The following is a 19,751-nucleotide window of genomic DNA, read 5'->3' as shown; positions in this document are numbered from 1 at the left end:
TCTCCTATAGGTCTCTTTCTCTGTGGAATGAACTTAGTGTCTTTGTCTCATCAAGTCCTTTCATTTCAAAACTCCTTTATAAGTGTAGTGCCTCTCCTTTGCATATAATACTTCATTTTTTTTCTTCCTGCTGATCAGTTCTCTAACTGTTTTAGTGTAAAGTTATTTTGCAATTTCAATGATGGAAGCAAAATGAAATAAAATTATATGATATCATGGCCAAGTTTTTCATCACTAAAAACCATTTAAAAACCAATATTTCTCCATTTTAAAATCTTTGCTTGAAGTAATTTTGAACTTTCAAACTCACTTTAAATGTATTAGCTAAAATTTTGTTCACAATTAACTTAAGAGCAATTCAGAAAGTCTTTATATGGTAGCCTTAGGAATGATAATCAGTGATTGAAGGCTGTAACTAGATTATCACATTTTTGAATGAGGTCACTTAGCTTTTTGGTGTTCCATCACAGATTGAATAACAGCACATTATCATTAATTTGATTTTTCCTTTGCCTCTGACAGATACTCAACAATCATTGAAGGTTTTGTTGAAGAAAGTCCATTCCAGTGAGAAATAACTGCCACACTCTATTTTTTTTCATGTTCTAACACTTCAGGCTATTTTGCAAGAATCTCCTAAAATTGTGGAAGTGTGTGTGTGTGTGTGTGTGTGTGTGTGTGTATATATATGTTAGTGGAACCCATGTGGCTCAAAATGCCATATTCAAGATCACGTTTATAGCTGTCTTGTTCTTTGTTTACAGTACAAGGCTTATGCTGACATTGAATTATTTCATTTGCTGTCAGTTTGTGGTTTCAGAAGAAATTATACTACCATGTTCTTGTCATCTACGATGTTTGTAATATTTCGACCATTAACTTTGTAGCTGAATAAATCTTTAACATTACAGGATCATCCCAACTTCTGACTAGTGAGGGCTTGTGTCATAGTTGTACATAGGGAGATTTTTTTTAAATACTGGCAGACATTACCATACTTTACCTGACAGAGAGAACTTGTTTTCAAGGTCATTAGGCAATGCAGCTAATAATGTAAAGTTGAAAATGTGAATCTTTTTTAGTAAGAAGTGTGCATCTGCTTCTTAGCATTCTTTCTCTATATTCTGATTCCCTCCTGGTAGATAACTTCTTTGCCTAATAGCAATGCAGGTCCTGTCATGATACCACGTACTGATGAATTTTGAAGGATATCACTCACTTCCTACAAGTGCAGGTAAAGTAATCAAAGGAAATTTGTTCTTTGGATTGGGGATCCAAATTCTTTACTAATCACTGATGAATTACTAGCCTGATGTGGAGGCTCACAGTTAATGATTCCACTGGAAAAGTTTCTGACTTTTCTAGGAAGTGAAAACTGTCCTCTGTCTACTTAAACCTTTGTATTGGTGCCATCTTTATAGTAACTGAGCATCTCCAAGGTCAATATATTGACCTAGTGAGATCCCTGGGGGACTATGAGGTGTCTGAGGCTCTTGCTGTGGTACATTTTTCTTCACATTAATCCTTTGACAGAAGGGGAATAATGAGTAAGATGCAAAGGCCCCAAATCATTGCTGGCATCCACTGAAGTCAGAATTGTACCCACGTACATAAGGGGTGAATTTGTCTCGGACCTATTTACTTGGAACGCTAATGAAATTCTAGTTGTAAGAGTGGGGGGAGAGAGAGGGGTAAAATAAGATCCATGCCTACCTTGAATAGGGGAAATATTTTGATAGTTCTTGAAAATAATTGTATCTTGAATCCTCACCTACCAGTTTTTCATGTAAGAAGATGAATTTTAATCAGAACCTTGATACCTTGATATAATGGATTCATTATAAAATATATACAACTTTTGGTCTGTCTGGCATGCCCCTATTAGCTTACTCTACAACTTCAATAAAGTTTGGCTGTACAGTACCATTATTATGCAATGAACAGTGGACAGAGTGGGATCTATTATTCCCTTGCAAAATTTATGACGTGGAATGCAGCAAATGCATTAGCCATTCAGGAGATCAATTTAAAAAAAAAAAAGTTAAGGCTTTAAAGAAGCACACACATGCTAGCAGTGATAGAGGGCTGAAAGTTACATGACATACTTGCATCTTTGGTCAAAAGGACAATAATAAATGCTCTGTTTTCACTAGCAATGTGTATATTTAATATCTAGTGTAAGGTACGAAAGCACAAAATTTCAAAGACTGAAGGAGAAATGGAGGACACATAAGACTGAGGAGATACAGTATGGAACTTCAAGTCAAACGAGCTACTCTTAAACCCTTAGAAAAGGAGAGGTTTCAGGGTTTATCTGTTTTGGAAATCAAATCCTGAAATTATTTCCACATGCTCAAAATAAATGGTTTGATGTTTTAGATGTTTACTTATTTAAATAATGCTATCGTGCTCATAGGACACTTGTATCTAAAGTACTATAGGCATTTTCTGTTCCAGTGGGACACATGCTTTTTCTGTTGATTTATATAATGCGTTTAAAGAAGACTGGTATAAAAACATAGGTTTTGTTTGAAGGAAGGAGAGTAATATAACTTGAATTTCAAACACTGGCTACCAATTTCAAAATACTTAGTGGAAGAATTGAGAGAATTCCCCAGTAAGAAAATATTTCTGTATATATTCCTTGTAAAGAGTTGAAAACTATTAACAATTTATCTAGGTATGTTGTGTTTGCCACAGTATTTCCTTAAATAGTTTAAAAGAGAAAACCCAATGTCTACTCCAACCAGCCAAGTAGTCACCTGTTCCATGTATTCTTTTCCTCCCTAATAATCCCTTTTGCCTGTTGACTTCTTTCTCTTACAGTCTGTGTTCTTTATGGTATCTATTTAGATTAAAAGCTCTGAGGAAGGAACATGTCTTACTTTGTCCACTCAAAATAAGCTAGCTGCTTAACGTGTGTTTCCACAGGCAAATCATGTAACACTGTTGTCTGATTTTATATATTACACAGCAATTACAGTCTGACTATGCTCAGTTTCATTAAATCAAAATGCATCAGTCATTTCTAAAATGAGATAAAATAAGTATTTCATGACAATTTTAAAATTTCTAGCTTCCCTGTTTAAAATGTTTCTCTCCCCTTTGCACTGTGGAAGCACTCTGCTCTGCTTTTGGAAATAGACTGTATTATCTTCACATGTAGAACCTTACTATGTGTGAGGGTGCATTGGTAGTATAATGAAGACCTACATCTCTGTGTAACCGTTCTTGCCCACAGCTGAGAAGCAGTTTTGTCAAGACCTGAATGGAAGCGTATCCACTTGAAGCCAGGCGGAAAGCTAGGGTTGCCAGGCATCCAGTTTTCAATTGGAATGCCCAGTCGAAAAGGGACCCTGGCAGCTCTGGTTGGCTCTGCTGACTGGGCTGTTGAAAGGCCAGTTGGCGGCCAGCAGGAACCCGAGGCTAAGGCAGGATCCCTGCTTGCCCTAGCTCCATACAGCAACCGGAAGCAGCCACCAATTCCCTGCGGCCCCTCGGCACTGTGGCAGCCAGGGAAGCTCTGCACGCTGCCCTCGCCCTGAGTACTGGCTCCACAGCTCCCATTGACCGGGAACTGCAACCAATGGGAGCTGCAGGAGGTGGTGCCTGCATGTGCGAAGGCAGTGCACACCATGCAGAGCTGCCTGGCTGCCCATGCGCCTAGGGGCCGCTGGGGCCTGGCAGCCATTTCCTTGGAGCTGCAGTCAGTGCCAGCCCAGTCTGGAGCCCCCTTTTGCAAACCAAAACCCACATTCCAGAGAGTCTTCTCCCCAGCCCTAGTCCCTGGGCTTTTTTCTCTGCATTTGGATTTTCATGCTGCACCTTGGTGTTTCTTTCTTTAACAAGTCCTGTGTTTTTTAGGTTTTCTGTCTCAGCCCAAACCGACAGTAGAACAAAATAGAAGTTGATGGCAAACATTTCTTGATATTTGTTCTGATCTGTATTTGTTTCTGTTAATTTGTACTACAGATACTGGGCCAAATTCCAGTATGATATAAAAGGAGACTTGCATATTGATTAATCTGTAAGATTGTAGAAAAAACAAGAGGAAGGCTTAACACCTAACACAGGCATCCATCACCACTCTCCTGTTGGTTGGTTCTCCTCAAACAACTTCACCTTTCTACCCCTCAACATAAATTACATCGAATTACTGATGTATAATTAAATCATTTTAACCAATTCTGTATTTAGGCCTTTGTCTGGCTATTAGCAAAGAATGCAGCACAATTAGTAATGAGCAGCAATACTCTGAGTACTGCCAGGAGCGTGTTTGGGGGTTTTGTATAGCAGGTTTCTGTAGTTTCAGACTTTCAAAAGACTTGAATGCTCGCTATGTGGAATTGTATTTTGAAGAGTTATAGCTGCACCACAGGCAGCAAGCAGAAAATACACTGAGTAAATTCAGCCAGGTTGCCAATAGGGTTATTAGATGAGTTGGGTGAAGGTTTTTTAGTGACTAGTACATTTGCTGGAAAATGCATTTTGGGGGACCAGGGTTGTGAGGCACTTTGCTACCACCTGCTCTTAGCATGAGGAAGCCTTTCCGTTCTGGCCAGGGGTCACCTCCTGGACTTCACAGGCAATGCAAGCACTCCCCTCTCAGCCTGTGTAAGCTCTGCTGTCCCTCTGCAAGTTAGTGATAGGCACACTCCAGCCCTCGAATCTTCCAAGCATCCCCCTGGAGTGTCCAGCCCCTGGTCCACTGGACCCTCACAGAATTCACAGATCCACTACTCCCAACAGAACAGTACCCCCAAGTTACTGGCTTCACCCCAGGATTATTGCTCTGCTTAACTCGCAGCGCTTAGATTTGTTAATAGTGAAAACAGGTAGTTCTTTAATGAACAAAGAATAGAGATTTGAGAAGTACTTTCTAGAGCCTAGATTTAACTAACGAGACATTTTACTGTGTAATGAAGTTTTAGCTCATCCAAAGTCTTTCTCCGAAAATTAAATAGCCAGGCTGGCTGTGACCCTCTGTTCATAAGACAAGCATGTTGGCAGCTTGTCCCTTAGGTGAAGGATATCATGTGACTCCTTGCATTGTCCTGATACACCAGACAAATTTTTTGATCTTTGTCATAAACAGGACACCCTCCCTGCTGTGTGTTCTTCCTTCAGATTTTGTGATCTCTTGTCAGCTTTGCAATCTTGATCAGCTGGTGGCTCCCTATGCAAGTAGACTTACATTGTAAGTCTCACAATACACAATAACCTGCCAGGGTGATAAGTATCTACTACCGCTTGCCTGACCAGAACCTGTTTATCACCTCCTGGTGACCTATCTTAACTTACAGACTTTAAGAATGTTGTTTGCAATGTTGTAGTCGTGTTGGTCCCAAGTTTCCAAGTCTCACAGAGAAGAGCTCTGTGAAGCTTAAAAGCTTGTCTCTTACACCCCTAGAAATTGGTGTACTAAAATATATTGCTATATCCACCTTGTCTCTTATACTTTAAGAACACAGTATAGATACATATGTTTTTAAAAATAATATCCTTACATACATTTTCCAGTTATGATGACCAGTGGGGTGCGGGCTCCCAATAAAGACCTTACATGCCACCCTTTGGTAACTATTAAGTAGATATCAGTTGCAGGGGATTCCTGTAAACGCCGATGCACCATTTATGCCCTCTGCCACTTGTGACCCAGTGACCCCTGGATGCTAGGGGGCACTGAAATTATTTGCAAATTTGGGTTGAATTTGGCAAATAATTTTGGCTGGAAATAAAACAAATTTTGGAAATGTCAAAATGGATTCAAAAATATTATTTTAAACAAAATGTTGAATAGAAATGACATTTTTGAAAAGTAAGATTGAATCAACCCAAACAAACTTTTTTTTTTTTTTGCTTTGGTGAGAAATTGGGGAAAAAAAATTAGTTTTCGGTTCTAAATGAACCAAACTTTCTTCAGATTTTTTTTTTTTTTGGTTAGCCATGAAATTGAAAAACAATTTGCTCAATTCTACTTATTAGCATGCAGATTCAAATTTGAAATGACAATGTAGCTTGTAAGTCATAAGGTGGCCTTTTCCTTATTACTACATAATTTATATAAGATTCCTTTAGATAGAATTTAGTAAATCAGACTTATCTTCTGTTGCACCAGTGTAACTGAGTAAACTTTAGCCTGGGGTGTGCAAACTATGGCTTGCAGGCCACATCCAGCACATCAGACTTTTAAATCTGGCCCTCAAGGTCTCACTGGAGAGCGGGGTTCGGGGCTTGCTTGCCCTGGTCCACATGTGCCGTGACTCCTTGCAGCTCCTGGGAAGCAGTCAGCGTGTCGCCCCCTCCAGCTTCTATGCGTAGGGGCAGCCAGGGGCTCCACATGCTGCCCCCACCCCAAGCCCCACCCTGCAGCTCCCATTGGCCAGGAACCACAGCTGCAAGGAGCCTGCACCCCTGAGCCACCCCGCTGCACCCCAGCCCAAGCCCTGGTCCCCATCCTGCCTTCAGAACCCCTTGATCCCAGCCCAAACCCCTCATCCATGGCCCCACACCAGAGCCTGCATCCCCAGCTGGAGTCCTCACCTCCCACCACCCTCACTCCAATCCTCAGCCCTAGCCCTGAGCTCCTCATTTCTGGCCACACCCCAGAGCCCGCACCCCCAGCCAGAGGCCTCACCCTCTCCCGCACCCCTATCCCCTTGGCCCGCCATACAATTTCCATACCCAGATGTGGCCCTGAGGCCAAAAAGTTTGCCCACACCTACTTTAGCCCTATGTTATAAAATGTCTTCACTTGCTTCTGTGCAGCTAACTATGAATATGAACATAAAAGAATTTCACATCTTCACCAGTTATTCTTTTGAAAGTTTTCTAGCTTCAGCAGACCATATGGATTCATTCCTTGTTTCATTATACTGGTCCTCTCTTGTTTTTTAATTATTTTGTGAATTTTCAATCTGTCAGAGGCTGAAAGCCTTATAAAGAAACTCTTATAAGTATTATGTAAATATGATCTCTGACAAGGTTCCCTAAAAATATGATTTTGATGCTATTATTTCCCAAATCAGTAGATGTCAGAAATCTCTCTGTTCCTGTTAACTGTAATCAGAACATGTACTGTTTGTTTATTTTTTAAGATAAAATGTGGCTGTTCAAATCCTATGTAGCCTGTGTGGTTCCAGTGGCAAATCAGAGAGCACTTGGCTTTTGAAGCACCAACTGTTACTGTCTAGAGGCCTCGTGGCGGGCTGGAGTATGATATAATGAACTGAGTTTGAGGAAACGTAGTGAAATTATTCCCAGCTTCTGTAGTGGGAGAAGCTTTCTGTGCTTTTATTTATAGCAGAAATCTATTCTTAAGTACCCCCTATTCGTTAGAAACATTGTCATTTATTTCAGTGTACCCTGAGAATGCCTTGGCTATTCAACTGGAATCCAAACCCAAAGGTACCACTCTTCAAATGTTGATGTATGGTGTTCTTTCTGCTTCCTATGTATTTTGAAAATATGTCTGTGACTAGGTGGGATGGGATAACCCACCTTGTCTCTCTAATATTGTGAACTGACAACAACACTGCATACAAAATATATCTGACATACTAGTAAAGTTGAAGGTCTGTGTGTATGTGTGATTCAATTTAGAGCTGAGTGACCTCTACTCACAACAGAAGGTGTTCAATACATTAAACCTGACTGAGTAATACTAGGTTGTAAGTCTCTCTTACACATCGTAAGAATAGTGGACTTCTGTTATTTTTAAATAAACTGGGACAATTTGCCTTCGTGATGCTTAAATTCCCTTTAGAAGCTTTATGAAGTTAGAAATCAACTTAATAAGGCATTACAGTTTCCCTATATTTCACAGTGAAATCTAAAAACCCATTTAGCTGTTTTTTATGCCAATATGTAGCAAGTATGAATTTGTGCTTTTTGAATCTTTGTGAATAACCTGCTTGTAGTTAGTTTTTTTTTGGTGGAAACTGGAAACTTTTTCTGATTTTGTACCATATATTGTTTTGGGGTCCATTCTTCCACTCAGTGAATGTAGTTGTGAATACTGAAGGGAGAACAGTCTACTAGGACTCTAAACTCTTCTGTCACTTCTATTCTTGAAGAAAAGATCCAATGTTGCCATGGAGTTACTTGTCCCATTCTAGAGCTGTAACAATGGTTTTCCTTTGTGCTGTTTTCTTTGCTGCAGCATGCATCCTTTATCAAAACTGGTAGTCTCTAAAGTCTAAACTTTTATCAGCTCTGCCACTTTAAAAACAACAAGCAGAACTGTTATATACTTGATATTAATGCTAGACACCTACACTAAAACTTTCAAAAACACTACTTGAACTTGTTTGCAAGTCCTGTCAGTAAGTTTTAATATGTATTTTTCCCCACTGTATTTGTCTTTTTAAAATGATCGTATGCTTTCATCTAATACCCTAATGGGTAGTTAAACTGGGATAAGTAAGGATTCCAGCGTGAAAGTGTATCTGTAAAGCACACAGAGATTCCTAACTTTTACTTTATTTAAGTATCTATCCAAAGTTCTGAGAACTTCTACATTTAAAATTACACTATACAAAATAAAGTGTGTGTGTGTGTGTGTGTGTGTACACCTTTTGTAATACTTTCTGCACAAAAAAGATATTTACCCTCCATTCCAAAAGGCTTGTAATAGCCCCATATCTAACCTCTCTCTCTCTCAACCTGCTTCCACTCTCACACCCACAAACAAAGATATATATTTGGAGCATGTCCAAAATGTTTAATAAATCTGACCTCTGGCTAAGGTGGAGCGCTGGTGTCAGATGCTCCCATTGAGGAGCATTGCAACCACGTTCTATGCTAGCTTTAGTTTCTACAGTAAATGGTTTTAAGGTGCAGCCTGCAGATAGTGCATTGCAGTAGCCTACAAGATCCATATCCCATAGGAAGATCGTATTTGCCTTGCCAGGTGCAGGAGGGGTGAGAAAGTGCTTTTTCACAACAGCTGCTACCTGTGAATCCAGCAGCAGCCTTGGCTCTAATATGAGCTCTAAATTGTAAGGGAAGCCTGCATTACAAGAGGCAGTCACATGTCCTCACAACAGTCCCCCGATTTAATCTTTTGTAATTTTCTTCTGGTTGGCTTTCAGAGCTGCCTCCTCTGGGCTGAGCTGCAGCTAGTTTGCCTACTTTCAAGCTGCTGTCTCATGCGGACCTTGGGAGATGCAGAGCGGAGTATCATCAGCACACTGAAAATATCACAGCTCCTCTCTCCTTACTCGATCACTAGCAACTACATCCAGTTCGATGAAGTGGATTAATTAATAAAATATTTACAGCCTATTAAAATCCTTACGTAAATCACCAGGTTTAAAAGTCCACCTCCCTTTTAGTTTAAAGGTATTTTGCCTATTAAATTCTGGTATATGCTGACCAGATTCAGCATGACCCCAATACAGTGGAACATGGCTATTTAAATTTCACTGTACTCTTTTTGAAGCCTGCACTTGTGGTAATGTGCAGTACAGTATCTTTAACTTGATTTCTAAACCAGCATTTTCCAAAAGTATCAGAGGCCTTTGTTCTCATTGAGGACTACATCTCTGTTATCTTCCACCCATCTTGATCTGTGTCTCTTCCCCCTCCCACCCTCCCATGTACCAAGGAATACCGCATCCTACCCCAGTCCTTCATGACTGAGTTTCTGTGCCCACTGTTTTGACACAGCTTCCAGAGATGTATCTTCTGTTCTTAGTTAGACTTCTGACTCCTGCGTCTTGTTTTCCAGACTTTGAAGAATGTCTCTCAGCACTTATCCCCAAAGACCCTTTCAATAATTCCAGAGGATAATGATCTTGCATCCAGCTTTATGCAAGTTAGAAAAGTAAATGAATGAAGCAGAATACAGCATGCCTATTCTGTGTTCTCTAAGAGCTTCCAGGGCTTCACTCAAAAGAATACTCTTAGACTGGCTAAGCAAGACTAAAGGCTTTAAACAGAATTTTTATGTGCCTGTTCCTGCACTCATGCTGACAGGGGTGAGCATTTTGGGGGCAGTCTGGCACATCTGTCATTGAAGTGCTTACTCCTTATTCCCTTTGGCTGATGCCAAGTAATAAAGGGACAGTATTTTGATATAGAAAGTGTTCAAAGTCCATATTACCAGTTTAGACATGAGGTCATTTTGTATTAGCACACAGACAATGATCTTTCTCCATTACAACACACCTGAGTAAACTTATTTTTTTCAGTCTCCATTTCTATGCAATTTACCATTGTACCCAATATTCCATGAGGCTCACAGTTTCTTGACAAATAGCTTTTCAATTTACCTCCAGTTAACATGCAGTGTTTCAGAGGACTTTCAGTTTCATGAGAGACCTTCTCTGATGGGTATCTTTGTTAGAATAAGGCCTATTGTATGTTGATGACCAAGTTCAGCACTATAAATTGATCCTGGAACCAGTGCTGGGACATACTTCTAGCCCTGAAAGTTTTGTACTGGTCTATCTACTGTTTTCATTGGTGGACCGGAAAGCACTGCTGACAAGTAATTTAGTAATGTTGTCAGTATAGTACTTTTCAGTAACTTTAAATAAATGCTATTTGGAGTGTGAGGAAACATTCCCCTCAAGGAAATCTGAAAGGTCAGTTGAGACCGATTCATAAGTAGTTTTTTCCTGTGGACTCAAGAGGAGCTACAACAGCCCTATGAAATTAAGCATGGAAAATATTCCATTTCCTTCATAGTTTAGCCACTTCATTTCATTTGTCCACTGTAGGTCATCTTGCACTTGGAAACATTTAAATTTGAAAGTACTTTTGAGAGGATTTATCAATACTAAATACATAACTTTAACTAATTAGATGAGAAGTGCGATCCTTTAAATTTTCATTCTGATTACTACCTTGCCTAATTGTCATCACCCTTCCCCCCCCCACACACACACACCCAGCCGCAGTTCCAAATTTTAACAGCTGGTACCTCATGAAATGACAAGAGTTAGATTAATGCTTCGAGATCTGAAAGCTTAGATCAGGGTGTCAGAAGGCTTTTACAGTAAACCATAATGTAGAGAAACAATTTCAAAGGTGATGAGATGCTGCTTTTAGTATAGTGTTAAATGCTGTAACAGATGGGTCATTCTGAATAGAAATAGGAAGCAAGTTCCACAATTAAGCATCTCTGTAAGAATACCTTTGCCATACTTTGGTCAGACTGCCTTTGAGGCCAAAACATAACTGGGAGCACTCAAAGAAATCAACATACTGAAGGGGGAAAAAAAAATCACTCTAGTCAGTAAAGCTACCAGGTTTTAGTAACTGATGGAAAAATCAGGATTTTCAGATATGAACTTGCAACTTCAGTGAAGTTAATTATGTTGTGGCCAATAATGTAAGTTGTGAATGTAGCCCACTATTGCTATGCACTGATAGGATTAACAGGGTAGTATTTTGAGAGACTACAAAATTCACGTGTATGATTAATATCCCTGAAATGCACGCATCTTGCTCTGTTGCCTTGTGTACGTGAAGCTTTGCATTGTACACCTTGCTCCCAAGGAAATCAAAACCATGATTTCCTCTGCAGCTGTACAAAACGCCAGAATTAGACGTTGGAGCTGGTATGCCTGATTTACTGTATTAAAGGGTGTGTTAGTAGCTTAATTGTAAGGCTCTAGAAAAATACTTGACATTGTTTCCCCGTCTGAAAGGGTGCATACAGGATTCAGGAATGACTAGTTATGTATTTCAAGGCATGAAGCTGGTAGCACATACTGCAGTAGCTAAACTGTTACTTGCGTGAATATTTATGTTGCCTAAGACTGAAATCTTATTGGGAACATCCTTGGGGCTGTACTAACAAAGCCTTTTCTGCCAAATCAGTTGAGGATCATGATGGCTTTTCTCTGACATTCTATTACTCAGTCAAATTCTAATCCATTTTTTTTTAAAGGCGTTGCGTGTTGGACATTTGTGGCTTTGGTCTTTAATTTCTGGTTTCCTTAATGAAGATTTTTAATTGTCACCCAGGTTCCTGATGTGATCAGCAGCATAAGGCAAGTGTCCAAAGCAGCCCTGAAAGAGGATGCCAAGCCTGGTAAGGATAGTGAAGATGCCTTCTACAATTCCCAAAAATTTGAGGTTTTGTACTGTGGAAAGGTGACTGTGGCCCATAAGAAAGCCCCCTCCACTCTAATTGATGAGTGCATTGAGAAATTCAGCCTACATGAGCGCCAGCGCCTGAAACTGTTGAGTGAGCAGCGGAGCACAGATTCCAGCTCAGACTTAACCTTGTATGAAGGAGACGTGCCAGCTTCTCCGTCAGATAGTCCATTTGAGGAGCTAGATGGCACGAGCACCACCACCGGGCACACGGGGATCTTTACAATTGGAGGCCAGACCAACCTGGCTGGCACCCGTGTCTCTTTCCCCGAGCGAATTTTGGAGGATTCTGGCTTTGATGAGCAGCAGGAATTCCGCTCCCGGTGCAACAGCGTCACTGCAGTTATGCAAAGGAAGGTTCATGATACCAGCCTGAAAACACAGCCACGCAGGAGACATGCAAGTGCACCCAGTCATGTTCAACCCTCAGACTCTGAGAAGAACAGAACAATGCTGTTTCAGGTAGGTGCCATAGCAGTACTCACAATTTCATGCATACAATAGAATTAGGAGAGCTTGACTTAGACAATTTTTGTCACTGCTGCATATTGAAACTTCTTATGCAAACAATTTCTGTTAAGCCAAAAATCGTTTGCTTTTCTACTTTGTATTACAATACATGAAACCATACTGGGGAGACTCTCTAAATAATATTGAATCATTTGTATCTCAGTTACTTTGGGGGAAGCTAAAGTTTAAAACATATGAGTTTCGTAAACTTGAAGGGAATATAATTGCTTATCTGTTAATTTGACAATATTAACATCAAATTTAAGTGTATTTTGTCTTAGAATCTGATGCTAGTATTCAGACTTCTTTCAAGTGCTTTTGTGGATTGATTTCTCTATCCATAACATTTTTGAACAGAGTGAACAAAAGCTCCCTTTTATGTTACTAAAATGAACAAGTAGTTAAAGCTGTGAAAAATAATGTGCAGTTTGACTCCTTCTCTTTTTATGTTAAATTTCAGTGATGCTAAGAAGTTCCTCATTTCCAGAATAGGAATAGTCTGTTGAAAAATTATACTTCTAAGATCTGCTCAGTGGCTTCATCCCCAAATCCTTTAGTCTTTCTTCTCTCCCCTGAAGTACGTTTAAAGATTTCAGAGCATATGCGCTAAGGAAACAAGAGAAAATTGTTAGAACAGGTGACCCATAAAAGCCAAAGATCTTTTTGCTTTTTAAACTGATAGGCTGCTAAATGCTTAGGAATTTTCTCCCTCCCCCCCCCCCCCCCGTCCTTCCCCCATTTTAGAGAACAGACTTGCATTTTCATCCTCTTGAGAAACACTAACGGATGTGAGGAAATATATTGCCATTTAGAAACCCACAGCCCATCACTGGTGGTGAAAGGGCCTTAGCTGAAAAACCCCTCAAGCTCCATAGACTATATTCGTGTGCCCTTGGAGAGCAGTTCATGAGAAAGCAGAAGGGAAATTCACTGCAGCAAATAATCTGTTCTCGTTGGCAATTAAAAAGAGGCTAAATACATCACCTTTATTTTAAAATAAACAGCAGCAAAGAACTGAAGACCCAAACTGTTTTGTATTTGCATTTTAAAAACTCATCTGGATGGTGGTTTTTGGTGTAATAAGGCTTGTAACTTACCTTGATTGTTTCAGATCAGTCTAACAGAGCTTTAATTAGGGCCCGTCAAAAACTGACTTTTAATGGAATAAAACTTAAACTGTGTCTGATTCCTGCAACTTTGTTTGTTTGGGTTTTTTTTGTTTTTGTTTTACCCCCAAACTGAATACTTTGCCATTTTTGCTGAAATTTTCTGCAATTCCCCTCCCTCATTTTCCTTTTTCCTAAAATGCTAAATTCTGCCATCTTCATTCACTCGGTAAGTAGGGTGATCAGATGTCCCGATTTTATAGGGACAGTTGCGATTTTGGGGTCTTTTTCTTATATAGGCTCCTATTACCCCCCAGCTCCCATCCTGATTTTTCACACTTGCTGTCTGGTCACCCTATGAGTAAACTACTATTCAATGTGAGTAGCAAATGCAAAGATGGCAGAATCTGCCCAGTCATTGAACTTCATTTGGTGTATTATTCATTTGTGCCTTATAAAACAGTCTGATTTAAATTTTTGTTTTCAAAGGTTGGACGATTTGAAATTAACCTTATCAGCCCAGACACCAAATCTGTTGTGCTTGAAAAGAATTTTAAAGATATCTCCTCATGTTCTCAGGTATGCATTTATTGAGTAGCTTCCAGTACATCTGGGAAGGGACTTTTTTGATTTGGAGACGCTCTGATGACTTTTTTATTCAGTGGGCAGCAGAAATAGTCAATCAAAGCTTTTGTTGATTATAGAAGATTAAATGAAAACACAGTACAGAATATCTTTAAACATAGTGGTTGTACATCATATGTCTTTTTTTTTTTAAAAAACAATTATAACTTTGTTTTAGTTAACACCTGTATAACTAGATTTTGGCTTTCTCTATAGAACCCTAATAAAAACATGGTAAGACAGCTATTCTGTGCCCCTTCTTCCCCACCTGAGTACTTTGGAAATGTTAAATATTATCTATAGAGTGATGTTTGAGGTAATCATATTTTGAATGAGAAGAACACATGCTACAGTTTAGAAGTGATAAACCGCAGTATAGTTTTGGTGTCGGCACTGGAGGAAGATGGATTTTAAATTTGATCAATCATCCGGTTGCTACTATTGTAGACTACAGGGGTAGACCCTCCTTCTTGTGATAGATCAGGCAACAGTAATTCAAAGTGTAGAAATTCTGGGCCTCCAAATGCCACTTACTGGTTTGTGTTAACTTCCACAAAGTGCTAAGAATGGCACAGATACAAAGGAAAGCACAGTCCCTGCCTCAGAACTCACAGTCTGAAGATGTACACAGAACTAGTGAATTTCTGTGAATTGTAGCATTCTGTAACTGTGAATTCTGTGAATTGATGAATAGGTCATCATTCACCTGCAGCTAGATGTGAATTTTGTTAACTTAAGGAAAGAGACCACTCTGTTCAATTTAGGCAGTCGCCTGAAATCTCCAGTTTGGAGGTGCTCTATGGTGGTGACACTGTATTTCAGTGAGGGCTTTCGCAAGGAGCACAGCTGTTCTGCTACCTTGGGACAGGATACAGAGTGTGCCTCTCCCCAGTGTGGGACTAGCTCTGCCGCTGAGGTGGGGACAGAGCCATGGCTTCTACCTCATTTGGAGAATTTAGTGGTAGCAGCAATTCTAAAGTTGGGAATTCCATGTGGTCAGTACAAGAGCTATTTAAGGTCTCCAAATGCATTTTCTGATGGTTCTTAGACCAGCATCTGATCCAAAGCACTCTTTTCAGATGTTCAGATAACACCAGTCAAATCTTCCCTTGTATCTGTGTTGCATGGCTATATAGCTTGCAAATTAGAACTGGGATTAGCATATACTGTTGCTTCGGATGGAGGGCAAAGGGGACTGCAAGAGGAATAGGGAAATCTGGCCTACGTAGGCAAATGATAAAGATGAAATAATAGTATTTATAGCATACACAGATCAGGCAGGCACACAAGAAGGAGAGGTAAGAAAGAAGAGAACCTGTGGATGCCCTGGGTCCAAAAACTTTGTTTACTGGGGGAATGTCATGAGTGGCAGCTGCTAGTTTCCATGAGGGTCCTGGTAGACAGCAGGTGAACCCATGGGCAGCTCAGGAGAACAACACTGGCAGTGAAGTCACTGATATTTAAAGTATGGTAGGAACTGGCCTTGTATCTTAGACAGTCCTCTTTGTTCCTGCTTTCTTCTTAACTGAGACAAGGTGTTTGAGGTTATATCTTTTATTAGACCAACTTATGTTGGTGAGGGAGACAAGTTTTTGAGTTACACAGAACTCTTCTTCAGGTCTGGGAAACTCACTCAAAGCATCACAGCTAAGCACAAGGTTGAACATATAGTTTAGCATAAGTAGTTAGCACATAGTCTGAATGTATGTGCTAACTACTTATGCTAAACTATATGTTCGACCTTGTGCTTAGCTGTGATGCTTTGAGTGAGTTTCCCAGACCTGAAGAAGAGTTCTGTGTAACTCAAAAGCTTGTCTCACCAGCAGAAGTTGGTCCAATAAAAGATTACCTCACCCGCCTTAGCCCTGTCAGACCCAGGATCCCTATTTTTATAGGGACAGTCCCGCTTTTTGGGTCTTTTTTTATATATAGGTTCCTATTACCCCCCACACACACCCCCTCCCCAATTGTTCACAATTGCTGTCTGGTCACCCTTTCTTAGAGAGATATCTACAACTTCTTCCAAACTGGGCATTTGTAAGCCATAAATCACTTCAGACTAGATTTCATACTGGTGTTTATGTAGTCTTTCACTAGAACTTGAGTGGGTGGGGAAAAATAAAAGCCTTATTGAGAACTAAACTGAATAGGTGCTAACAAAATGTTCTGTGTTTCCACAACATCTGTGGCATATTAGTGAAAGATTTGGTTTAAAAAACACAGAACAAGCCAACCTTGCCCGCCCCACCCCTCAAACCCAACAACTCTGGAGAAATCTTATGGTCAATAGAAATGAAATATTAATTTATTCAAGCCAAGTACTTGGTTACACAGAGCTCATCAGCATTTGTTCACTGTTAAACACCCTGTGTTTATTGTAGATTTATTAGCCAATGTTATAGCTTGGAATATTTACCCTTATGAGCTTAAAACTGATTAAAATGAAAGAGAGGAACAATCTCTCCAGAGTGTATTCAGGGTTATTTTATTTCTGCACTAGTAAATGTGTTGCTTTTCTGTGGCATGAGTATGCTAGGGTGCTTCATTTCAGACTGGAAAATGCATGTCTGTAATTTCTATAATTGACCAAGCCACAAATATAAATGATACAATTTTATATATCTATATGTATAATCTTAAGGGTCACAGGCAGCTGTGTGGGTTTCTTGTTAAGCCTCACTGTCTTTGTGGGTGACGCAGAATAATAAACAATCGTCACATGTCCCATTGGAATGACAAGTTGAGACGCCCTGTTAGAGAACAGTGCTGGAAGTACAGTTAACAGACAAGCTTGCTATACTCTTTTCAGGTACAGTGACGCAAGTGTCATCCCACCTCCCCCATACACCTTCCCCTATGCAAGGAAATGAGAAAATTCAGAAAACAGCAATAGATTTTGCTGTAATTCTTCCTAGAGTTGTGTTTAAAACAGTTTATACTGAGTTTGGGAACTGGTCTGCTAGGGACTCATTTTAAGAAAATATGTGAGTTTAACCAAAATAAAGGTCAGAATGGTGGCTCTTTCATATGTATAAAATCTGTCCCTTCCTATTTAATGAATTGAAGGTCCTAAACTGCCACAGGGGAAATGGTTTGAATTACCTTCCAGTGTTGTAAGGTGAGAAGATAGGGGCTGATTTGAACAAATAAGTCAGAGAAATGTAGCGAAGGTCAAATTTTTTCATGAGGAAAGAAACTGAGCATTATTCATTGCTGTTGCTTCAGGGTTTTGTGTGTGTAAGAAGTCCTATGACTTATGGGCATATTACACTTTCTTTTTTAATGGCTGCATCTATCAAAGAAAAAAGTTACCATACTTGATATCTGCGACTGCATAGCTTTCTGATTCACTGCAAATTCTCAGTATGGGGAAAGTGGTGGTATCTCAGAGATGACTGTTGGCAAGAACTGAAATACAATTATCACAGTATTTCTGAACTGATTTTAAAATATATTTTAAAATAAATACTTCACTAATGCTTTTAAAAAAAATTTTCAGGGTATACAACATGTTGATCACTTTGGTTTTATTTGTCGGGAATCTATTGAACCTGGGATAAACCAGTATGTTTGCTACGTGTTCCAGTGTGCAAGTGAATCTTTGGTAAGTAATTTACATAAACTGTTAGGCTTGGTCTACGCTACCAACTTATGCCAGTATAACCACGTCAGTCAGGGGTGTGGCAAATCCTAACCCCCGACGTGGGCAGCGCTATGTCGGCAGGATGGCTTCTCCTGGCAACATAGCTACCACCTCCTGGGGAGGTGGAGTACCTGCACTGGCAGGAGAAGCTCTCCCGTCGGTGTAGGTAGTGTCATCATTAAGCGCTACAGTGGCAAAGGTGCAGCGATGCCACTGCAGTACTATAAGTGTAGATAAGCTCTCGGTTTTTCACATTTTGGTAGCCTCTTTCATCAGAGAATCTCAAAACACTTAATAATCCCGGAATCTCTGCAGCTATATGAAGGTGATAAGTGTTGTCCTCACTTTGCACATGGGTAAACTGAGGCTCAGGGATTCATCTCTGCACTCTATTGTGAATGCACACCTACATACAGGTACAAGTACACGTGGCAATAGTTAGCATCTGGACATGTCCAGGTGTTAGAATTTGCAGACACAGATGTTTATACAGGCAAAGTTCAGGTGTATGTGTTTGAGTGCACAAGTGGTGGCTAGGTAAAGGCTTAGCTGAATATTTGACCATAAGTAACTTGCACACTTTTTATCTGTTGAGGCATAGAAATGTAGGACTGGAGGGGACCTTGAGAGGTCATCAAGTCCAGTCCCCTGCACTCATGACAGGACTAAGCATTATTTTAGACCATCCCTGACAGGTGTTTGTCTAACCTGCTCTTGAAAACCTCCAGTGATGGAGTTTCCACAGCCTCCTAGGCAATTTTATTCGCATGCTTAACCACCCTGACAGGAAGGTTTTTTCCTAATATCCAACCTAAACCTCCCTTGCTGCAATTTAAGCCCATTGCTTCTTGTCCACTGAGGTTAAGGAGAACAATTTTTCTCTTTCTTGTAATAACCGTTGACATGTACTTTAGTACCTTGGTGAACTGGGGCCAAATTACTAAATTTAGTAACAGAGCCAGAAATAGAACTTGGATGTACTGAGTTCCAGTCCATGGTTTCTACTACTAAGTTATCACACTCCTTGCCTGTGCTATGCACATCCTCCCATTTTCCAAATGTGGTTGCTCTCCTTTTTATTCCTAACTACTCTGAGAAATGAAATAGAAACGTCCAGTTTGAAGCAAAAATTTTGATCTATAATTGTTCTGCATAATGGACAGTTGAAATGTGTGACATAAAGGATGTGTCAGTCAATTAGCTATTGTGATTGTAAGACTCAGCATACTCAATTTTTAGATATGACATATATAAAGTAATGTCTTTGCTATATTTTCTGAGGGAGAGAGAGACAAGATGTGTGAGGTAATAACTTTTATTGGACCTTCTTTTGTTAGTGAAACAGACAAGCTTTCAGGCTGCACATAGCTCTTTTCTTAATGTCCGGTGCAAAGAAACCATATCAACTGATCGCTTTCTAACTTATTAGTGTTTCAAAGTGAAAGGTAAAATGCCATGAATTTATAGAAGAGATGCACTATTTCCCCTAATAAAGCAGGGCCTAACTGCTCATAATTAGAACTAGTTTTAAACAAACAAACAAAAAACCTCTAAAATGTTTTTCAAGTTTTTTTTTTACTTTAAACAATTTTCAAAAATCAAAAAAATTGAACCCGTTCTTTAGCTGTCTCAAAAATAAAAAAAACTTGATGAAAATGTTTGTCAAAATATTTTCATTGAAATTCAAATTTTTAATAAATATGTTTAACAGATATAATTTTGACCAGCTCCACTCACCTCAGAGCACTAAACAATGCCTA

General features: G+C 39.7%; 1 protein-coding gene across 8 annotated transcripts in view; it reads left to right on the top strand.

Moving 5' to 3' along the window:
• Positions 1 to 19,751, top strand: part of TBC1D4 (TBC1 domain family member 4) — a 159,255-nt gene that overhangs the window by 80,398 nt on the left and 59,106 nt on the right. For 6 of the 8 annotated variants that reach the window (XM_073346866.2, XM_073346840.2, XM_073346857.2 and 3 more), the window contains exons 2-4: positions 11,977 to 12,570; positions 14,214 to 14,303; positions 17,848 to 17,952. In XM_073346866.2, the coding sequence (XP_073202967.1) occupies positions 11,977 to 12,570; positions 14,214 to 14,303; positions 17,848 to 17,952 (789 nt within the window). The remainder of the gene's footprint in view (positions 1 to 11,976; positions 12,571 to 14,213; positions 14,304 to 17,847; positions 17,953 to 19,751) is intronic. The other 2 variants (XM_073346848.2, XM_073346876.2) reach the window with 2 other exon arrangements.

Source organism: Lepidochelys kempii, chromosome 1 (genome assembly GCF_965140285.1).
Source record: "Lepidochelys kempii isolate rLepKem1 chromosome 1, rLepKem1.hap1, whole genome shotgun sequence".
NCBI classification, from domain to species: Eukaryota; Metazoa; Chordata; order Testudines; family Cheloniidae; genus Lepidochelys; species Lepidochelys kempii.
Note: the sequence above shows the minus strand (reverse complement) of the source record. Positions and strands in the feature narration are given on the sequence as shown.